The 14,271-nt window shown below is 35.9% G+C and overlaps 1 protein-coding gene and 1 long non-coding RNA gene across 3 annotated transcripts; one reads left to right on the top strand and one right to left on the bottom strand.

Annotated features, from left to right (window-relative positions):
* Positions 1,119 to 4,530, top strand: LOC109724329. 2 transcript variants are annotated; one of them, XR_002219891.1, is made up of 4 exons: positions 1,119 to 1,304; positions 1,515 to 1,673; positions 3,505 to 3,761; positions 3,861 to 4,530. It is a non-coding gene; the product is annotated as an uncharacterized LOC109724329 (long non-coding RNA). The 2 variants fall into 2 exon arrangements; XR_002219890.1 differs by lacking the exons at positions 3,505 to 3,761; positions 3,861 to 4,530 and adding an exon at positions 2,895 to 3,259.
* Positions 4,845 to 10,028, bottom strand: LOC109723641 (syntaxin-61). The gene is made up of 8 exons (XM_020252072.1): positions 9,865 to 10,028; positions 9,468 to 9,621; positions 8,607 to 8,720; positions 8,208 to 8,321; positions 7,848 to 8,035; positions 7,120 to 7,210; positions 5,348 to 5,413; positions 4,845 to 5,068 (listed from the first exon to the last, which is right to left on the bottom strand). The coding sequence occupies exons 2-8, from the start codon at positions 9,519 to 9,521 to the stop codon at positions 4,958 to 4,960; spliced, it is 738 nt and encodes a 245-aa protein (XP_020107661.1). The 5' UTR covers positions 9,522 to 9,621; positions 9,865 to 10,028; the 3' UTR covers positions 4,845 to 4,957.

Below are 14,271 nucleotides of genomic sequence, written 5' to 3' on the forward strand. Positions count from 1 at the left end.
TCTCGAAAACTGTGCATCAAATCTAAAATCCGTCAGCGCCATTAGTTCCAGAATAGCTGAACCATTCAAAACGAGCTATTGGATCACTATAATCGGAGTCCAATACGCGCCATAAGCCATCTTCACTCATTGGCTTCTCCAGAAAACTGGAGTTACTATTCACTTTAAGTGATTGGTACAGGTCGCGTAACTTCTCCATCCAAACTCGTTTTCTCCTGAAACTTGATGAGTGCTTATGTAATTAAATTACACACAAAAATATCGTCAACAGAGAGTTTAACTACACTGCTAAAATCTCAATCCTTACAGGTCATTATATTTGGTATCAGAGCTAATTACTGGCCGAAAGCATGTGACGAGTTTCGACTAAGCCAGGGTCGGAAAGACAAGGTAATAGGTTATGCCAGGGTTTGAATAACAAGGTGACATGCTAGCTAGGGTCTAGATGACAAGGCTAGCGAAACAAGTCTCACATCGCCTGGTATTAATTCTTAGGCTGTCTGATAGGGCTGACGAGGACGTCAGAGTCTAAAGGAAGGGAGTCTATGAGACCCCAATTGTAATATACCGGATTCTTAATATAAAAGTAAGTGTAAATAAAAATAGTGTAAGATACTATTTTTATTAGATTTAAAGAAGTAAAATATAAGTCAGAAATGACTTGTGCTGAAATTGGAATGGAAACATAAGATTTAGAATTTTCTGTAAAGAACGGGGCTGATATTTTAGCAGAAAATTCACAGTGTCAGAAACTTATGAAAATTGAAGAATACGTCGGAATTATTTTTATAAGGCGAGATTTAAAGTTTCATATTATTCCGACACCCGAAAAGTGGAAAATAAAATTTGACTGCTATTTGCTAGAGATTTTAGTCAGTAAAGCTTTCGGTGACAAAAAATGGTTCAAAACTGAAAAGTTAAGATATCGTTCTTCTTATTAATTTTAACCAAGCTTGATTGTTAAATTTGAGCTCAAACGGAATTCAAAAGGGCTCCGGCGAAAAGTATCAGATTCTGAACTGGACTAAATTATAAGTAGTATGTGTTAGGGGGCCTAAATGTGTAACAATTGGCCTTCTCTTATTGTCCTTGTTCAACCCGAGAGAGAGAAGAAGCAAGTCTTCTCTCTTTCTCTCTTTCTCTCTAGCTCTCACCACTCTCTCCCTCTCGTGTAATCTCTCCACCAAAGAGAAGAGTTGGAGGAGAAATTGGAGGTTAAACTTAGAAATAGTTGGAGAAGTAAGCTTGGTGGTGAAGCAAGCTCTCCAATGGTGGAGTTAGCTTGGTGAGCATGGTGGCCTAAGGTGAGATTTTATGGATTTGGGTTAGGGTTTGTATTAATCGTTTACAGTTAATGTATTTGAGATCTCCATGTGATTCTAAACAAGATTAAGTAAAGATTTATTATGGATATTGGTGTTCTTAAGGATCCATGAAACCCTAGGCTTAGAAATTGGGGCTTTTGTCCTCATGAGATTTGGAACTAAATTGATCTTGTAAAACCTTAATTGAAGGATAATTCGATGCGGAGAACAACTTCGTTTAGGATTACGACGAGATTACGGCGTCCGATCAAGAGATTTGCGGAATTTGGTTCGTTAGGCTTGGGTCGAGCTAAAACGACAACGGTAAATTGCGGGACTTGATTTCTCGCTTTTTGACGTCAATACGAGGTGGGTGGTACTATTCGGAATGGTTGGATTTCTTCCTATGTCTAATTCTCTTTGTTGAGCATATGTCTATGTGTATTGATTATATGTGATAGGGTTCAAGTATTTCTCATTGTAGAAACTTGCATGCCTCCTATGATGTATAAATGAATAACTGTGATGACGAATTGGAAATTTGGATGCATGAACTTAGTAATATATGAACCCTAGTGACATGTTGCACTAGTAGAGGAAAAACTAGTGAATTGGACATAGAAAATATTGTGGACATTGAATTAAATGATGCATTGGTTGTCATTGTGATATTGAATGTGAACCTTGTGATAGAACCAAGGATTAGGCATAATGCGTTGTGAGAAAGCCTCAAGTATGAATACAAAATTGGGTCATTGCATTGTGGCATGATGTTGAGTCACCATTGAGCATGTATGTGTATATGTTAGGATTCATGCTTGTAGGGTTAATGAGAATGTATGTGTATATCCTTTACATGCTTTTAATATAAAGATGCATATAAGTTGAGAATGAGATCGTGAGCATTTGTGAACCCTATATATGTATGAATTGAGATATGAACCTAGTTGAGGTAAAGAACATGGTGATATTGTGACAAGTGAGTGAAATAGCACCTTGTGGCATTAGTGAGCATAATGAATGCTAGAGAATGAGACACTTTGTGTTGTGGCATTAGTGAGCATAATGAATGCTAGAGAATGAGACACTTTATGTTGTGGCATGTGTGAACATGGCTTCCTTATAGTTGAGGACTTCCTCATAGTTGAGGATTGGAATGAACATGGCATCCTTATAGTTGAGGATTGGATCATACTCACCTGTAAGTCTTGGCTTGAGGGCGGTCACTCCCCCTGGAGCGATGAGCTCCGGAGTAGTCATCACTGGGTTGGAGTTTCCCCATAGGACGGTCCCGTCGGGTTGTAGGAGTTTCTTCCCGATAGTAGGGATTTGAGTTGGTGAGTTTTGGGCGAAACCTACGGGTTAGTCAAGGACGATTGGGTAATGGCAATGATTATGTGCATGCATCATGAGCATCTTATATATCATTTCGGTATTCTTGTAAAGGCATAATAGCTGCATTTGTTTAGAATTGGTTATCTATTTATCTTTCTCTTTTTATGCCTGGTTTAGACCTAGTGGGAAAGTCAGCGAGGTCGGCGGCTGAACCCACTGGGAACTTCTTTTAGTTCTCACCCCCATTTGTTGCAGAGCCACCATTCGAGGAGCAGCGCCGAACCGAGGCGAGCGTTGCGCCCTAGATAGCTGGGTCACCAAGTGTAGGTCGCCCTATGTATAAGCAAGAATGTAAATGTAATTTGGAAAGCAAATGTATTAAAAAGCGGAAGTTGTATTTGAGGAAAGAATCATGTATTACATAAAGTGGCAAAGTGTATGTAAAGATGTGAATGTTCCAATGTTATAATAGTTAGAATTTACTTTCACTTACTCCTGCTGCTTGCTCTCGTGCAAGCCATGTATATTAAAATTTTTCTGGGCAAATCTTTCTTTATACATACTTATGTTATTGAGGATTGAGCCTTGGACGGACAGGGGAGACTCTGTCCGTTCGGCGTCTGTGTATGTGCCCGAACCGACCAAAGTGGCGGTCTCGGGGCGTGACACCAATAGTCCCACATTGAATGGGAATGCATTTGTGATTGGGTATATAAGAGACAATGAACACTAGTAATAATAACTGGATTTAAGTATTTTGGGCCAGTCGTTTGGACCCAACGAGTTATTATTGCTAGCTGGTCAGGTCGTTACAATTTTAGATCATTTACTTATGTTTGCCTATAATTGGTGTTTCTATTTGCAGAGGCTGTGGAGGCTAAACAGCGGATCACATCATAGGGTAGATCACGCGAGGGTGGGTAGCTTTTCATACTTTATATATTCAACAATGAACAGAACATGTAGAAAATATTACAAAGCAGAGACCTTCATCGATCTAGATCCAGTACAAGCCACCTCTGTGTACATGTAGCGGTGCTAGGAAATCACGAGGTGCATTTCTCAACATGTAAAGCGATCTCCACTCACTTTTCTGCCGTGCGGCATGTGGAGCGAACATTGGTAAGATTATTTTATTTTATATTTTATTTTATATACAAGTATTCATCATATGTAAATATAAATTTTCATACAAGTGGATGCTATGCGACATGCTATTAGGAACATTGGACATTTGACGGATGATCCTAAAGCCGTCTAGAATGATGGAGGCTCTAGCACATGTAAGGTTCACATGCAGACGATTTACCATCCGCGTTCGGCTCGACTCATCCATCTGACGTCCCCTCGACATAAGAGGTCCTTTATTTCGATGTCCCGTCATCATCGTTACTTCATGTGTCGACATCGGTCCCTCCATGTGATATCTCATCTATATCAAAGGTATATCAGTTTGCTATTTCATTCGCGCTGATCCCTCTATCCAACGTCCACACCGAAGGTTCACCAAGTTGATACTATATATTGACGTAAGCGACGACGGTAGAATCATATTTCTAGTAAGACTATAGTTAAGTCGAATGAGAGAATGCTGTCATGTCTATAATTGAGACGCATGAGAGGATGCTGCCATGCCTATAATTGAGACGCAGGAGAGGATGCTGCCATCGGTAGTTGATACGCAGGGGATGGAGCTAGGTGTCGAGAGCGCCTCCATTGAGCATATTTATCAGACACATGGCTCAAAAGCCTATACACCCTTAGAGGGACGATGATTTGCGTATGTGAGGATGAGGTAGGACATCGCAGACATGGAAGGGGCATGGGGAGGAGCTGATTTTGTTTGAACTTTTTTGTATTTTGATATATATTTAATATTTCTAATCTTTTATGCACGTAATTTTTATATTATTATATTATTTTATTTATTCATATTAAAGTGTGATTGAGATTAATTTAAATTAATCTAAATATTTATTATCGTGATTGAATAGATCTTTAAAATTTCTATTATGTAAATATAGGATGTTCGGAAAAAAGTCACGCAATTTGGGAACAAGAAACCATCGAAAATGATAAACCATTTATGATAGCATTCATAGCTATCATGTGGTTAATAATTCACTGCCTTTATTTGCCTTTGTTTGCACCGCCGCCCACGTGACAGCGACATGTCTATCCAAAATCTATTTTTACAAATAAAAATTTAAAAGATTTAACTTTGGAATAAACTTTTTTAAGAAGCTTAGTAGGCTAAAAACACCGTTAATTTGTCTGCTCTGCTATGATTCAACATAAATACAAGTCACACAAATTATCTACGTGAAGAAAACCAAAACAAAAAGAATAATGAAAAGAACGATCAGGAAGGCAATCATCATGATTTGCCCTTTCGCACCAGCCTTCTTCATGACCATAGCCACTCTTTTCTGCACCACAAAACAAAGCAAGCTTCAGTCTATGTCTAATTTTAATCATCTAGAATTTAAAAAAATGTCCCAAAATAAGGAACCAGTCGACGGTAACGAGTCATGACAAAACAATTGAAACTAAAATTGCCCCCTTTATTGGGACACATAAACAAGAGATTTTGCAATAGCACTGCTTTGCGGTCGTCATGCGTCTACGACAACAAAATATTTTAGCGTTTGGGTTCATCATGCATCCGACAGGAGCATCTTTGGAATAAATAAAAAATGAAAGCAAACCTGCACAAAATCAAGCCTATTTGAAGTAGTTTCCATCTCCATGCTCAGATCGTCCAAAATTCTTTCCTGCATCACAGGATAAAAAAAAAGCATTTGCCTCATCGTCCAAATTTGAATCTCCACTAAAAGGTAGTAAAAATGGAATGTGACGGACAGCAACCAAGTATCTTTATACATGTGAGACTGCTATTAAATGTGGGACACATCATTAAGGTGCTTCTCAATGAGTTAATGTTGTACCACGCAGTAGCATCTAACAAACTGATATTAGTGAGCATGTAAAATTTGACAGCTAACTCAGAGCATCAAAAACACTAAGGGTCCGTTTGCGCATTTGCAACTGCATTACAGTTACAAATGCATGCACCCTCAATTTCTGTGTTTGATTTAGTGCGATTGAGTCCAATTGCTGTAGTTGCAACTGCACAAGAAGGTCCAAATACTGTAGTTGGAACTACATCCAAATTGGCTGCAATTCCAACTGCAGCAGTTGGTGAGGAATAGAATCACCCACAAATTAACAATAATAAATAAATAAATAGCTAAATAAATAAATAAATAATATATATATATATATATATATANTTTAAAATGACCAACCACTTCGTGCTTGTAGGTTTTTAGCCGTTAAATCTGGACTGTTGACCATTTACACCCGTTAGATTATACTATTCAACCAACCACTCACTTAAGTACTTAACCCTAGGGGGCCCATATCATCCTAACCACACATTCCTTAATCCAAAGACTAAAAATTTACAAGCACCATTGTCTTGGTACTTTTAAAAGCATAGAAGCTCAATTATATATATATATATATATATACTTGTAATAAATTCCTACTAAGAAAAGTTTTTACCAATACAAGGTTTGTGTAAAAAAATTAATTTTTTTTAAAATTAGTTTTATTTAAATATAAAAAATAGTTTTTTAAAATTTTTTTATAGAATATGATTGTGTATGTTAATTTAATAAGTTTTAATTAATTATAATTATTAAATTTGATAAAAAATGAGAGAATTATTTAAATTTGTAAAGTTGGATTTACATAGTAAAATTAAATATATTGAAAATTTTAAATGTGTCGATTGATAAGTTGAAGAATTATTGAAAAATATAAAAACATTACATATATCACTTATTTATTAATAGATAGTAAGTTTAAATGATTAATAAAATTATGCAATTATTTTATGTATAGTGGAAGTAATCTCACCACTTTATCTGAAGAGGTGACTAGATTCACAAATTCAACTATCAGCTTCACATTACCAAACAGAAAAAATGCAACTGCAACTGTTGCATCTACATAAAACCAAACAACTATGTGTAATTACAACTGTTGTATTTTTAACTGCATGCATTTTTAACTATACTACATTTACAACTACATCCAACCAAATGGCCCCTAAGTGATGTAGATCCGGCAAATGGGTGGTCAAATTTTTAACGACACGGTGAAAAAAGACCATGAGAAAAATACACCTAGACTAATTATTCTCTTTTCCTAAAAGAGATACTAGACACCATTTTCCAAGCTGTCCTATTATCCATAGCTCCAACCAAGCTGCCAAATCATACTCTTTTTTTTTAACTGTTTTTTTTTTTCCTTACTGAAGGGGAAAATAATCACCATATTAAAAGAAGTACATAACGCTTACTCAAACATAGTTAATATGGATCTCTGGTTCAATCTGGCCACTTTATAATCCACAATCAATTTATATTATCACCAAACAGGTGCAGATTTTGCAACTTAATATTAATAATACCTGTCCAATCAGCTCTTCATGTATGGTAAGTCCTACACCTCCAATTCTCTGAACACTTGCGCTTAGCTCGTCCAATTCCTCATCTTGTTGCCTGCAGGTCAAGTTAGCTTGGCTTTTTAATAAGCAATCATAAAATGTGAGCTGTCAATCTTCAAGTAATAGTAGTCATAAAGCCCATGAAGTACTTCGAGTCCCTAAAACCAAATATATTCTTCTCAATCAAGGGCATACGCAGTATGCATGAATATATTCATGAAATATCTGTTGAAACATTAGAATGTAAATTGCCCTTTTTTTCTTCATTAGTAAAATCAGTTCATACACCATCTAGCAGCAGTTTAATCTTCAAAATTCAAATATAAGATGCAGGAGGCATATATTACATGGGATAATATATTCCGCAATGTGAAAAGCAAATTACCTTGTAATGAAGCACTTGATCAAACAGACTGCTGTTCAAATTTTTAATTTGAGATTTTCTTTATTACATGATATCTGAAGAGTACTGTTTCTATTTACATTGATGTAATTGATTTGACTTTCATTTTCATAAAAATAAAGTCACACGAGGTAAATTGATGGTATAAGCCATTCTTTTATCTTACATGTCAAAAAGAAACACAAATTATGGGACGAGGCAGAGTGCTAGACTTGATATGGTTCAATAAACTCTTTCTCAACTCATTTCCAGCCAATCAAAAGATACTGAGAGATGAAAAGCAGGTTACTTTATTAGAAGCAGCTGTCGATCTGATTCTGAAGAGATAAAATCATCGCTGTCTTCTGCTCCATAGTGGTTAGATCTTCCTGCTTGAGAATCATGCCCACGTGGAAGACCCGTTAGGTCTTGGCGCGAACCATTGATTAGACTGCTCTTCTCCTTTCCAGCTTCAACATTTCTCCTCACAGTACGCACCTAGGTATTTCCTAACTATATTAGAACATGCTAGTTGACAAAAATCAAGTATAACCAAAAAGGAAAAGGAGACAAAAGACACTAGTAGTTATCTTTGTTATGTCTTAGCATTACAACTTGTGCATATCAATATGGAACAATGAAAATTAATAATGTAATAATTTTACAATACCTTGTTGTGAGCAGTGCTAGTCCAGTTTCTCCGTTTTCCAAGTTCAACTTCGTCAAGTCCATAATAAGCTGGATCTCTGACAGCGACTGAAATTGCCTTGTCCAGTTCATCCACCTTTTCGCAGAAAAAAGTAAAATCTAAACAGAATGAAATGTAGAACCTCAAAGGATCATGAGTTCTCAGTTGGGTTTTAAATAGCCATGCATCATTCCAACTAGAATGACGCCGGCATAAAAGCACAAAAAGAAGAAGAAAGAAAGAAAAAGAACAATGGCACTGTTTCCTCTAATGCAAAGGCTTTACTATGGCGGTCAGTCACCGCGTGTTGATGGGATAGGCAAGTTTAAACCTACTAAAATTGAAAGTATATCAGATAATTAACTTTGATGGCCTCCTTACCTGCCACTCGATGCTTTCACAACTGGCCAGGAGCTCTTTAGTTAAATGAACATGTTCTCCAGTGTATACAGGGGTTTGTTCCCATTGGTGAAAAGTAGTTTGCAGCTTATCGATCTGAAGCCAAAATAATTACAAAAGAATAGAATAAGTCATCAATATTTACCCCGAGAATGTATAACTAATGTTGCTTATCAAATCATTATTGTTGAAGAGTTGCCATGCCTGCTGTATCCGTATAATCTCATGATGTAGTTGTTCACCAGTCTATGAGTGTTTCCGAATCAACCTAAAATCCAAACCCTCTACATCTAGCTAGTTTACATAAAGCGACAAATGCAAGGGGTATAATTTTCATGGAACTTAGAGGGCTAATTCCTAGAGAAATAATATCTGTTTTGGACAAAGCATTTTATAGAGTTACATAGGTAACATGACAACAATGCCTGCTGACAAAAGAGATTAAAGTGAATATATATAGGTACAAAATTTATCTCATTCATGAAAATAAGTATCAATTTCATTAGCATCTTTCAATAAATACTGACTTAGAATTTCTTCTTCGTGAGTACCATTCAAGTCCCCAAATATTTCTCTACTGATCCACTTAACTTAATATTTCTCTAAACTCACTATGTTTCCCAAATATGTAGTAACTAGTGAACTAGCTGAAGTTCTTAATTCTACCGTATCGACCAAATAAAATGCCCCTCTCCCACCCCACCTGTTCATGATGATGCTGTAGGCTAAAAGTGATAGATCCAACCAATTCTATGCTCATTCCATGCAATTAAAATTACAAAAAATAATGCGACAAGCAAAATTTCTTAAAAAAAAAAATTAGAAAAACCTAAATCAACTTACAGAATCCTGGATCTCCTCTTTGACAATGTAGAACGGATCTTGAGCAGAAGTCATCCCACCACAGATCGAAACCTTCCGAGAGATCTAATCGTGCACGATCCAGTAAGAGGCCCAGATCAACAATTCTATAACATCAGCGTAGTCTTCGAGATCCCTAAATTCCAAATAGAGACAAACTGTAAGGGACTAAGCATTTGAGCGTGGATCTACACTGCGATTAGTCACAATTGAGCCCTAATTAACACCAAATCGCCGAAATAAGAACCAATTTATGATCCATTCGATCGAATCAAGAGAAAATTTGTATGCGAAGAGATCATGAGATCGAGTTGGGGCTGAAACAGAGATCGGGTCCAAAGCGAGAAGGATCGAATCGAAGAGAGAGAAGATGCTATACCCGACGCGGAGCACAGCAGAGTTGGAAACCCCTTTCGCCCTCCTCTTCGTCGCCGGTAATGGGGACACAGAGTGAGAGAGGAGCGAATTAGCGGAGCTGCGGAGTTGGTGGGTTAGGCTCCGCGAAGGAAGAAGCAAAGCTGTGGGTGGGAGGTGTGAAATTGGGATGTGAACCGGTCGGATTTGAGACAGATTTTTAAGTCGGGCTTTTTTTGCAAATAGACCCCTTACAATTTTTTTTTTAAAATTGGCCATGTCAAAAATTTATTTACAAAATGGCCCTGGCCCCGCCACGCAAGCGCCACGTCAGCGCCACGCGGGCGGGGCTGGGCCAGATGGTTAAGTTGAACACGGTGAACCATTCACCGTGTCCAATACAAAATCTTAACTATTTTGTATTGGACACGGTGAACCATTCACCGTGTCCAATACAAAATCTTAACTATTTTGTATTGGACACGGTGGACACGGTGAATCATTCACCGTGTCCAATATAAATACAAAAATTTTGTATTGAACACGGTGAATGGTTCACCGTGTTCACGCTCTGCCCGCGTGGCGTTGACGTGGCGCTGGCGTGGCAGGGGCAGGACCATTTTTGCAAATAATTTTTGGACGGGGCTATTTTTGTAAATAAAATTTATCAGGGAGCTATTTGCAAAAAAAACCCTTTTAAGTCGGAATCCAGACTATAAAATTCGAAATTCGAATCTGAATCGAATTCGATAGATTTTAAAAATTTATATCCAAAATCGAATCTCTTTAAAATCTGAAATTCGAATTCGAAAATCGTAATCCCAAATAATTATTTCTTCTTATCATATTTCAAAATATATTATATTAAATCTAAAATTTTAAAATATAAATTCAAATATAACATGGAACAATATATTATATAATGTACAATCAAATCGGATTCGAGTCGGGTTTGGTTTCGAATCAAATACAAATAAAATCCATATCTGAGACCAAATTCGTCAAATTTTTATTTTTTATATTCTTATCCGAAATTATATCAATTTAGTATCAGATAAATCCGTCCTTTTTGAGTTCAGATTTGAATAAAATTTGGTATCAATCTAAAGAGGTTGAAGCGTGGGGATTATAATCTTCTGGAAGATACTCTGTAGTCTTTACCACGTCCTCCCGCCCCGGACCTATAAATCACGGCCCATGATGGCCGAATACAGTGATTACGACCCATGATGGCCCACTGAGACGTTCACTCCAAAAATTTTAACATATAGCAGCATTATTTATAGTAATATTTTTGTAAATATTAATAAATATAAAATTTATTGGATATGAAAGATTGTTATGGTATTTATTGGTATTTATAAATTGCTATTAGTAAATAAGTGTATTTAATAATATTTATTTTTAAATGTCGGTAAAAAATAATTAAATTATAGGAAGTTATATTTAATAATGCCTCTAAGAGGATTTGATTACCAATATTTAAAATTAAATATTGATGAAAGGTGTTATGTCCAATGTCCTACTATTTATTTCCTTCCGCCTCAAACTTCCTCCTTATCAGGAATAAGCTATTTTAGGCTACTCCTGAGATAGGTACAACTCTTGGGGTAAGAAGGAATAAAATTAATTTTGCGTTTGAATGAGAACTGGATTTTTCTTCGGAATAAGAAAAATAGCGTTTGGATATAGTTAGATTGGAATAGTAAGGATAAGAATAATTATAGTTTTAACATAATAATATTTTATCTAATTAATTAATACAAAATATTAATTAAATAATAATTCAACTTATTTAATTGACTAATTAATCATGAATATGGCTAAATAACCCAAATGTTAATTAATAAATTAATTAGTAATTAATAATTTAATTAATCACAAGTAATTTAATAAATTAATAAATAAATTAGTTAATAACAATAAGATAATTAAATTAGTCAAAATATTAATTAATTAATCAATATAAATATTGATTATTGAATAAGTACACTAAATAATTAATTATTTAATTAGCAAATTAATTAAAATAATTATTAGAGTAAATTTATCTAGTCAATTAGCAAATAAATTAATATATAATACATTAATTAATTAATATTTTATTATTAATTTGGTAGAAGTATAAGGAGAGGAATTATTGTTCCACCATTTTGGTGGAACAACAATTCCACCCTCTTAATTGATTATCCTATAGGGCATGTTTGGTTCGCACTATGAAAGATTACTAGGAGTAAAAAGATATTCGAGAATCTTATTCCTATTCATCCTATTACTAAGAATGTGGCATTCATGTGTTTGGTTCGCACGGTTATATTATTTAGTTATGTTATTTACATTTACAAAAAATATACAATTAATTTATTTATTTCTTTAATTAATTTTAGATAATGCTATAAAAAATTACAACATCTTTTTAGAAAAAATGGAGAGAAAATATAGGTTAGAGAGAGAGAGCATAATTAAATAATAGGAAGAAAAATGGAGTCAAGATTAGAGGGAGTGAGGGAGTTGAAATTTTAGAAAAAGAGGAGGAGGGAGAGCTTAGTTTAGAGAGAGAAAAATAGTTGAAGTTTAGAGAGAAAAAGATAAGTTTAGAGAGAAATATGAGGTTAGAGTGTAAAGGATAATAATACTAACTAGCCGGCGGGTAGGGAGAAAGAAAGAGATTAGACATATTATGATTACCTAATTCATTAATATGAGGATACCCACTCTCCCGCAAGGGAATGAGATTAGTACTTTGGGATGAATCTTATTCCCAAGTGAATCTAATATTACGAACTAGATTACTTAGTGCCTTTAGCCAAACACCGTCATATTTTTTTATTCTCATTGCATTACTAGGAATCTTAAAAAGATAGCGCGAACCAAACGCACCCATAAGGTTATCCTAGGATAACGTGTTAAGAGGGGAATTCATAATTTTTTTTTAGAGATAAAGAGAGGAATAAGGTCCTTATTACGCTTATTCTCCTCTCCTGTTTATTCTTGAACCAAACAACGTCTAAATAGTGTTTAGTCTGATCATATATTCCTCCTTAATTGAGGGTTGTGGGTAACATTGAAACTCTAATTTTTTATTCGATAGTATATTTTGCTAACATGGTGTAAAACGGTCTGCTTTCTTTGATGCTTTCTCTAATCCAAGGTTGGCTAATATCATTGTTTGTCTTCTTTTTTTTTTCGAGGTCTTAGATTTTATAGAAGTTCTATAGTCTAGAGTGTTGGAATATTATGGGCTAAGTCTCAAAGTTGAGAAGCTTTTTCGATATTCTTGTTTCTAGTCAACGTGAGAACTTGAGAATTTGGCTATATAGTTGAACTCTTTATTAACGATGTTTTTGTATGTAATTTAATTATATACGCACTCATCAAGTTTCAGGAGAAAACGAGTTAGGATGGAGAAGTTACGCGACCTGTACTAATAACTTAAAGTGAATAGTAACTCGAATTTTTTGGAAAGGCCAATCAGTGGAGATGGCTTCTGGTGCGTATTGAACTCCGTTCACAGTGATCCAATAGCTCGTTTTAGACGTTTCGACTATCTTGGACCCAATGGAACTGACGGATTTGAATTTTGATGCACGGTTTTTGAGAAAAGGGGGTTTATTGTATTTACACATATATATATGTATGGTTTTGGAAAATTGGAGAGGTAATGGGTTTCATCGCAAATCGACAACCATATCGGGCAAAACAAAATTGTGAGTTCGATGCCCCGATCGTACTGAATGCATTCGCGCAGCTTGTCACGCTCCGGATTACTCGTTTCCCCGGGCACGCCAACAAATCTGCCGTACACAAAGAAATTTTTCCTATATACGAAGCGAGAGCTGTACCTGTAATCACACAACACTACAAATAGTAGTGTAGGGCTGCTAAAAAGAACAATATATAGATAAAACCGGTTTCCTATACATACATAACAATCTGGTACAAAAACACTCGCTCCAGCGAGGATCTAATATCAGTATGTACAAGAACCAAAAACTACAACTACCTGTAGCTGGTATATCTCTAAGTCAGCAGCAAAACGGGAAGGGATTTAGCTCGCGACTCCCTTTCCACGATCCAAATCCGCGACAGCAGCAGCCGAAAAAGAAGGCTCTACAAAAAAAGGGGTAACAACAGGGCGTGAGAACTACTGCAAAAGAAGTAGTCCTCAGTGGGTACCGCCCTCAAACTCATTGGCTCACCCACCAAGTCTACAGATGTATGCTCAATGATAGGAAGGAATTGGAAATAATCTACAACTATATGCCACTATACTATCATGAATCCACACTAACAATCTGTAGAAAAAGTAATGTCTGACCCAATCTCTCTAGGGACTGTGAGCACACCCGTCCCAGGGACTGTGAACACACCCGTCCCGCCTGTCAAAGCTATACAGCTACCTCCACACTAAGCCGTCCGTGGAGAGCAAGTC

This window comes from Ananas comosus, linkage group 18 (assembly GCF_001540865.1).
Source record: "Ananas comosus cultivar F153 linkage group 18, ASM154086v1, whole genome shotgun sequence".
NCBI lineage: Eukaryota > Viridiplantae > Streptophyta > Magnoliopsida > Poales > Bromeliaceae > Ananas > Ananas comosus.

What these genes read in the sequence shown, in the direction of transcription:
- LOC109723641 (XM_020252072.1), bottom strand. Translation starts at nt 9,521, where the DNA reads ATGACTTCTGCTCAAGATCCGTTCTACATTGTCAAAGAGGAGATCCAG. An exon ending in CTAGCACTGCTCACAACAAG is followed by an intron (nt 8,036 to 8,207) that starts GTATTGTAAAAT and finishes GGAAATACCTAG; the next exon opens with GTGCGTACTGTGAGGAGAAA. An exon ending in ATAGGCTTGATTTTGTGCAG is followed by an intron (nt 5,069 to 5,347) that starts GTTTGCTTTCAT and finishes TTTGTGGTGCAG; the next exon opens with AAAAGAGTGGCTATGGTCAT.